At 36.6% G+C, this 8,190-nt stretch overlaps 1 protein-coding gene across 1 annotated transcript in view; it reads right to left on the bottom strand.

Annotated features, from left to right (window-relative positions):
• Positions 1-1,449: 1,449 nt before the first annotated feature.
• Positions 1,450-8,190, bottom strand: part of NR5A2 (nuclear receptor subfamily 5 group A member 2) — a 109,070-nt gene continuing 102,329 nt past the window's right edge. The window contains exon 4 of the mRNA XM_070746426.1: positions 1,450-6,219. Coding sequence (XP_070602527.1) covers positions 5,972-6,219 — 248 coding nt within the window. The 3' untranslated portion in view covers positions 1,450-5,971. The remainder of the gene's footprint in view (positions 6,220-8,190) is intronic.

Genomic DNA, 8,190 nt, shown 5'->3' with positions numbered 1-8,190 from the left:
AGCTAAACCTTTTTTCCAGAGAGATCACACTTTTAAAATGGGCACAGTAATTTTTGAAAACTCACATTGTAACCCTGAACATTATATCTATCAACAGAAAGAGGCACATGGTAGGTAAGCCACTCCCACCCAGTCACGTGACCTTTAAGCCACCCCATCACATGATTGTCAAACCACTCCCACCTGGCCACATGGCCTGCAAGCCACTCCCACCCAGTCATGTGACCTTTAAGCCACTCCCTGGTCACATGATTGTCCAGCCACTCCTACCCAGTCACATGACCATCAACCACACCCACAGAATAAGTCATGCCTATGGCGTGGTAGTAAAAATATTAGTGGCCCATCATTGCTACTGGGCCTACCAGAAGTTGGGAAACAGGCTGTTTCTGGCCTCCAGAGGGCCTCCAGGGGGTGGGGGAAGCTATTTTTGCCTTCTCCAGGCAAAATTATGAATTATGGGTGTGGGCACTCACACATGCATGATAGCACGTGTGCATGCTCTTTTGGCACCTGAGGAGAAAAAGGTTCGCCATCACTGATATAGGGGCAGAGTAATCAACCCAAGCAAGTTATAACTTCATATCTGGACTTTAAGCGTCCATAAGTACGATAGTATCCTTACACATAAAAGACCCTACTGGAAGCAGTCAATGTTATAAGGTTGATCAATATCAATCAATAAAAATTTATTTACGGTTCAAGAACAAACATGTTGATCAGTGTGAGAAAATCAGGTAAGTTAGAACTACTTGGGTCATTTGCATCCAGTTTTCAATACGCAGCTCCTCTCCTGGTTTTCATCAAATGTGCTTTGCTGCCAAGAATCAAAAGACAAGGGAATAAGAACTTACCTTCCGATATAAAATGTCTAATTGATGACTGGCATTGCCTGATTGATCAAAGCTTGCAATGGTCTGACACAAAGGCACCAGGAGGATATTGCCAGGAATCAAATCAGCAACACATTTCTCCTTCTGAGAACTCTAATCCAGTTTCTCCTCCTTCAACTGCTTTATAATAAATCAGTTCCTGAGCATTGGTCTACTTACTCAAATTTGTTGCTACTCTGTCCAGCAGTGGTGATCTCAGATCTCTATCTCAGGACTTTTGTGAATTCTGCCACCTTTTAAAATTAGAAATGTTAGGGACTTACCTTCAGGCTATCTGCATTATTGGCAGAATTAACTTTTGCAATATATAATATCATTGTAATGACATCACCTAAAGTTTTGGAGATAATGTTTTTGCCATGTATCTTACATCCATGTGTTTCCCACTCTTATTATTTATTATTTTATTATTATTTATTAGATTTGTATGCCGCCCCTCTCCATAGACTCTTGAATATTGCTTCTAAGCCTTTTGGCTAAGATCAAGTGCAGTGTGAATAGTAATAGTTATTCATGTTTTAGTGATATCAGAAAGACAATTTTAAAGTAATCAGAATGGCCATATCAATATTTATTGAAATTCTGGAAATAAAAATCCATTAGTGTTGAGAAAATTCCTGGCAAGGACTGACATGAGACAACATGAACGTCACAGATACATTCAGAGAACAAGTAACTAACTGCACAGTTTAAAGAGTTGCATGGACTCAAACGCCAGGTTGCTGCAGAACATAATGGTAATACAAATATTCAGACACTACAGTTGTCTGATTACAAACACTGAAACAACAATAAGAAACCAGCCAAAGCCAAAACCTTTGCATTTTAGTCTGCTTTTACTAATATGTAATCAATAAAGCAATTGTAAGTTAACTTGTCTTGTTACAAAGTGGTTAACAATTAACATTTATTTTGCAATCTTGGGCAATCAGATGAATTCCTGGAATCTCAGATGTTGGCTAATGTGTGTGATAATTGTATGTGACTTTGTCCAATAATCATTCTTGGCTCTTAATATCCATGTGAATGATCTGGTTCTGTCTACTGAAAATTGTGCTCTTTGAGTGGTTTTCAGCTTTAAAATGACATTTGCCATAGTGTTTCAAGAAAAAAATGAAGGATTTTTGCAAGATACCCATGTGAAAAGTTTGAATTAAATAATTTTCCAATCAGCCTTAGATACCACAGATGATTATTTAAATTTTTAAAGCTATACTCTTGTTTTTAAAGGAAATACAAAGTGAACTATCCACATAAATTCCCTAAAATAGAGCTGTTAGCAATTGCCACTGGAGAATCATGGGAGAATTCCAGAGTATTGTTATTCATCAAATTTCTCAGCTTCACATCTTCACTAATGGCATGTACAAGAATTCTAGACTTCTTTTAGTGAAATTAGAAAATAATTGTCAATACTACTGCAACCATATTAACATATGCAGGGCATTGAAGATGGAGATATTTAAAACATTCAAGAAGGTGAACACATTTGACTTTTTAGTACCAAGTTTAAATAAAGTTTATTTAATATACTGTGGGCCTAGATACTAAGAGGTATGTTGTAGGTAGACAATAGCTTGGCTTACTTTGTGAAACTTCTGACTGCTTTCTCTTTTAATAGTCGAGTCTCAGTTTTATCTTGAAACCCTTTTCACCATATTATAAGTTTCTAATTTTGCATTAATATGCAGAAGTCCAACTCATTCACATCTTTAAAGTGAACTGAATGAGCTGGGACTTAACTATTAGGCTGCTACTTTGATTTCTACTTCTACTGATGTTGCCTCCCAGTACAACTGAATTATCTATGTTATTAATAGCAGGTAATTGCAGAAATAAAATAGGAGTAACTATTTGTAGTCAAAGAAATATCCTTTTATATAAGCAAAGATGATTTATCCTTTGTCTCTTCTGCCCCCTCTCCATTAAAAGTCTGGCATTTAGAAACAACCAAATTCACATGGTGATAAAGTAGTCTAATGCTAATACTACAGACATAAGTGTTGTCTTTGGTATACAATGTCCACCGCATTAAAAAAATGTCCAGATAAAATTGCATCTTTCTCAGTTCACATAAAACAAAGAGAAGTGCTAATCACAAAATTTACAATAGATTTTAAATAAACAACATATAGGATTATGAAAATGTATGAACATTTAATCAAAAACCTGATTTTAAACTGAAAAGTCCCTTGAATGTCCCTGATCTATGAACTATGAGATGAAGACATGCTGTAATAAACATATATATTTGGTTTCTTTATTTTGCCTATATTTTTATATAAAGATGAAACCGAGGAACAATAAATTAGCATCACATTTGTCTACAATGAAAATGGTGTTATACAATATAAATAAACTATTTAAAAGCCAGCAATCTTCATGAAAACAAATGGATAAATAAACAAGGCTTGTGGATTAGAAGTTTGATACAATTTCTACAAATGATTGTACAGCCAATAACCCAAACAGAAAAATAAGGTAATTAACACATACATGAGATTCCCCTTTTGATTTTAGTGTCTCACGACATACAGTAATTAAGTACTGGTAAAGCTAGTTACCAATCTAGAAAGCAACATTAAGGAAACATGGTTTTGCAATATTATCATGGGTTTTCCCCCTCTTCCCAGGACCTCACAAATGTAAACACAATAAACTTTATTTTCTTCAAAACTGTAAAGTATTAATACTTCCACCCTAAACATATTTGATCCACATTTGTACAGTTACCACTCAAAATTCTGAAATAAGGCAAAGCTTTCATTACGGTGGCGAATTTCATAATACTGATAACTTCATTTTGGATAGAATAATTTGTCCTTCTCTGATATTTGTTCTGCAGTAGACTTTGGCTTTACATAGATTTGGCAGTATCACTCTTCATTTAACACACCAAAGATTTTTTGTTTCAATTCTTGTTTTTAAAATGTGTTTTTGGTTCCAAAGGATATACAAAAAGGATGCAGATTTTTCAAACTACTACTAAAAAGAACCAACTGCTGAATTTCATCAGTTGAGCTATTTGTATCAATAGGAGTAACTTGTTACTTCCAAAAATATTTGACTCCAAAATAAGATAAGCTGAGGAACTTGGATTTCTGAATGGATAAATTAAAACAGACCATAGAATATTGTAGAGACTCTCAATCATCCAGGTCATAGTTGTTTCAAATATTTTTTTTCCCTTCAAAAGGCAGTTGGAATGTTTTTTCCTCGACAATGAAGAAGAAAACATTTTGGATAAGAAGTAAAACATTTTCTTCCTCCTCTTCAAAGAAAACACAGTCCAATTTCCTTTCAAAGAAACAAGCACCTTTGAGGACCAGAACATATTACTTGGTGTATTGTGACTCTTTGCATAACAGAAGTTCTGGACCATTCAAAAATACATCAGGTATGTGAGATTAAAAAGGAGATCTAGAGATCTGGACAGACCATCAAAGCAGAATGAAGTAATAGTGAAGTCTTAAACAGAAAGCTGTTAGGAACAAATTCTGACAAAAAGCATATTAAAACCAGGGGTAGGTTCCACTTAGCTTTCCTACCGGTACTCCTCTTATGTCGTACAAAAGACCCTCTGCCCATGTGCTCTGAGTTAAGCTTTGAGCCAAGGGCTTGCTAAAATAAGAGTCGCAGGAAAAAAAATCTGGAAAACTAAAAACAAAAAAACTAAAAAATTCTGAAAGTGCCTTTATTTATTTATTTGTTTATTTATTGGATTTATATGCCTTTATCTGACATTTGTGTCCCCCCCTCCCCGCTCCAATAGCTGATTTTATTAGTTAGACAGTGAATTCAGCCTACTGTCAAGTATGGCCCATCTAGTCACCTTTAATCCTTTGCTCTGTAGGCCAAGTACGACAACCAGGATGCTAGGCCTACAATAGTAATTACGTCTGACTTGAAGACTCCGAAGTTATGCTTTCCTACTCTTGAACTGCATGCACAGATGGTTCATGAAGAACCCCCAACAGAGTGATATGTGGAAAAAGAAAGAAACCACAGTGAAGACCGACAGTGAAGGGCAATTAATCGAATTCATTAATCTGATTTTTTTTTCCAAATCCAGACTGGAAGCTCAAGTGTGCTATTGCTTGATGTTTTATTTTAGGCTGAGGTTAAATGCTAGCCACAAGCCGATCTACCCCTAAAAGTTTTGAGAAGTGATTCCAGTAATGTTTAATTTGAGCCTGGAATTAAAATCCGCCATCAATTTGCTTTGGAGCAGCTTTCTTCCAAACTTTGGCCTGTGGTAGAGGAGAGATACTGCCTGGCTGAAGAACATGAACCCAATGACAAAAGTAACCATAGAAAACATTAAGAATGTCATGCTAATCTTTATGAATAAAATTATTTTATCATCATCATCATCGTCGTCATCATCATCATTTTTCTCATGTTTGCTATCTGCAGGTCAGACTCACAGACAAACGAAAATCCAAGCTGTATTTATTTGCTTGTTTGTGACACTACTTTGTATGTGTGTGCACATATGAGTGCGTGGTTCACTCCAGAGTTTTGAATATAATGTAGATATACAGATTCCGTTTGGAAGGAGAAATAAGAATTCAGTCTTTGGAAAGACGACACAGGGAAACTGCAGTGTTGCATCCTTTAGAGGTCTTTTCAGTCCTGCTAACCAGTGAAGGGTTGTAGTGCATGCAGATCCCTTTGATCTGTTAGCTGAATAACTTGCTCCTAAATTTATTCATAGTGGTAACTGGCAAAGTTTTTTAAAAAAAAAAAATGTATAAGCATTGTTCTTTCCTTTCCATTTTTTTTGTTGCCTTTGTTGATATTGATGTTGGTAGCCTTTCTGCTTGTAAATCTCCTTTTATTTGTGTGATTAAAGTCCTATAGAAGTTCCTTCGGGGAGATTGCGTAGCATTTCATTCACAGTTGGCAATGCAAATACCCTGATACATCACTTATTTACTATTAGTATTTGATTATTATAACATATATTTTTTTTGGCAAAGTTTCTTTAAACCAAGTTATTTCAACTGGTGTCACTTGGAGAACTTTTAGAGTATTTTTCTTTTCAGAAAAGGAGAAACTGTATCAAAGGCTATAATTTATGCTCTCTTTGCGTGCAGCATTTCAATGAGAAGATTATTACATGGCACATCCCCGTTTAGGTGTTTATAATAAAGGTACTCTTCAGCCTGCATGCTGATAGCCCGGATTTCTGGGAGTCGCAGAAGAAGCTGCCCAAATTTGTCTGTCTGCTGTGGATAGTTGCACATGGTATAGTCCAGCAAAGCAGCATTCACTTGCTCTTGAACACCTTCGACCAGCTGGAAGTTCTCTAGGTTTTTGACATCTGAATTTAAAAAATAAATAAAAAAAGATTAGGATCATGGCATAATTGTGGTGTTTATCCAGATAGTCCTTGACTTACAACAGAACATTTAATGATGATTGAAAGTTACAACAGCACTGGAAAAAAGTGACTTGTGATCACTTTTCACACTTATGACCATTGTAGCATCCTCATGGCCACGTGATCAAAGTTTAGGCTCTTGGCAACTGACTCATACTTATGACAATTGCAGAGTCCCAGAGACATGGGATCACTTTTTATGACCTTCTGACAAGCAAAGTCAACGGGGGAGCTGGATTTGCTTAACAACCAAGTTACTAACTTAAAAACTGCAGTGATTCACTTAACAACTGCGGCAAGGAAGGTCATAAAAAGGGTCAAAATTTACTAAACAAATGTTTAACTGAACAAATATTGGGCTCAGTTGCAGTCGTAAGTTGAGGACTACCTGAACTTAATTATCTACATGGAGGGATGTATGCAGTGGAATACCCCAATGCTCTTTCTAGGCCCAGTATTCTTCAACATCTTCATCAATGACTTGGACGAGGGGATAGATGGGGAACTCATCAAATTTGCAGATGACACCAAACTGGCAGGATTAGCCAACACTCCAGAAGATAGGCACAAATTACAGAAGGATCTTGACAAACTTGAACATTGGGCGCTATCTAACCAAATGAAAATCAATGGCAAAAAAAATTAAGGTTCTACATTTAGACAAGAAAAACAAAGTGCACAGGTACAGTATATGTGGTACCGTGCTCAATAGTAGTAACTGTGAGAGGGATCTTGGAGTCCTAGTGGACAACCATTTAAATATGAGCCGGCAGTGTGCAGCAGCTGCCAAAAAAAGCCAACACAGTTCCTAGGCTGCATTAACAAAAGGATAGAATCAAGATCATGTAAAGTGTTAATATCACTTTATAAGTCCACATTTGGAATACTGTATTCAGTTTTTCTCACCATGATGCAAAAAGGATGTTAAGGGTCTAGAAAGAGTGCCGAGAAGGGCAACAAAGTGGATTGGGGGACTGGAGGCTAAAACATAGGAAGAACGGTTGCAGGAACTGGGTATGTCTAGTCTAATGAAAAGAAGTACCAGGGGAGACATGATAGCAGTGTTCTAATATCACAGGGGTTGCCACAAAGAAGAGGGAGTCAACCTATTCTCCAAAGCACCTGATGGTTGAACACAAGAAGCAATGGGTGGAAACTAAACAAGGAGAGAAGCAACTTAGAACTAAGGAAAAATGTCCTGACAGTTAGAACAAACCAGTGGAACAGCTTGCCTCCAGAAGTGGTGAATAATCAACACTGGAAGTTTTAAAGATGTTGGATAACCATGTGTCTGAAGTAGTATAGGGTTTACTGCCTAAGCAGGGGATTGTATTAGAAGACCTCCAAGAACCCTGCCAATTCTGTTGTTGATTTTTATACTCCTGAATATTGAATCTCTCTGTCAAGTTTCCTGAAGACCAAAAACAGAAACAAAACACCCCCTCCAACCCCCCCCCCCACCAAAACCCACCACAGCCTAACATTAGAATGTTATGCAGAATGTTAGAATTCTGCATAAAACTTATATCATTGAGATATCAATGGATTTTGTACAAGGTCATCTCTTTCCTTTGCATGCATTTTGTGGAGAAAAAGGTTGAAGAATGCCTCACATTCAGAATTGTAATATATAGTCAGCAAATGAGTCCCCCGAGAAGAGGGCGTATCTTTAACCCAATATATTACACAATTCATATAATTCTGTACTAATTCTTCTGATCCAAGGTGAAATCTCTGTCCAGGGCATGCTGTAGTTAATTCTAATAAAAAATGACAGGCTTCTTGTTTCTTTTTTGACATTTTTCTAAATTATTCTGAAAGACTTTGACTTGTCTATTCTAATGCTAATGAGCCACCTGGAACATTCTAGTGACAAAATAACCTGCCAAACCCACAAATGTGTGTTCATGT

The sequence above is a fragment of the Erythrolamprus reginae genome, chromosome 3 (assembly GCF_031021105.1).
Source record: "Erythrolamprus reginae isolate rEryReg1 chromosome 3, rEryReg1.hap1, whole genome shotgun sequence".
Lineage (NCBI taxonomy): Eukaryota > Metazoa > Chordata > Lepidosauria > Squamata > Dipsadidae > Erythrolamprus > Erythrolamprus reginae.
This window is presented reverse-complemented; position numbering and strand designations above follow the sequence as displayed.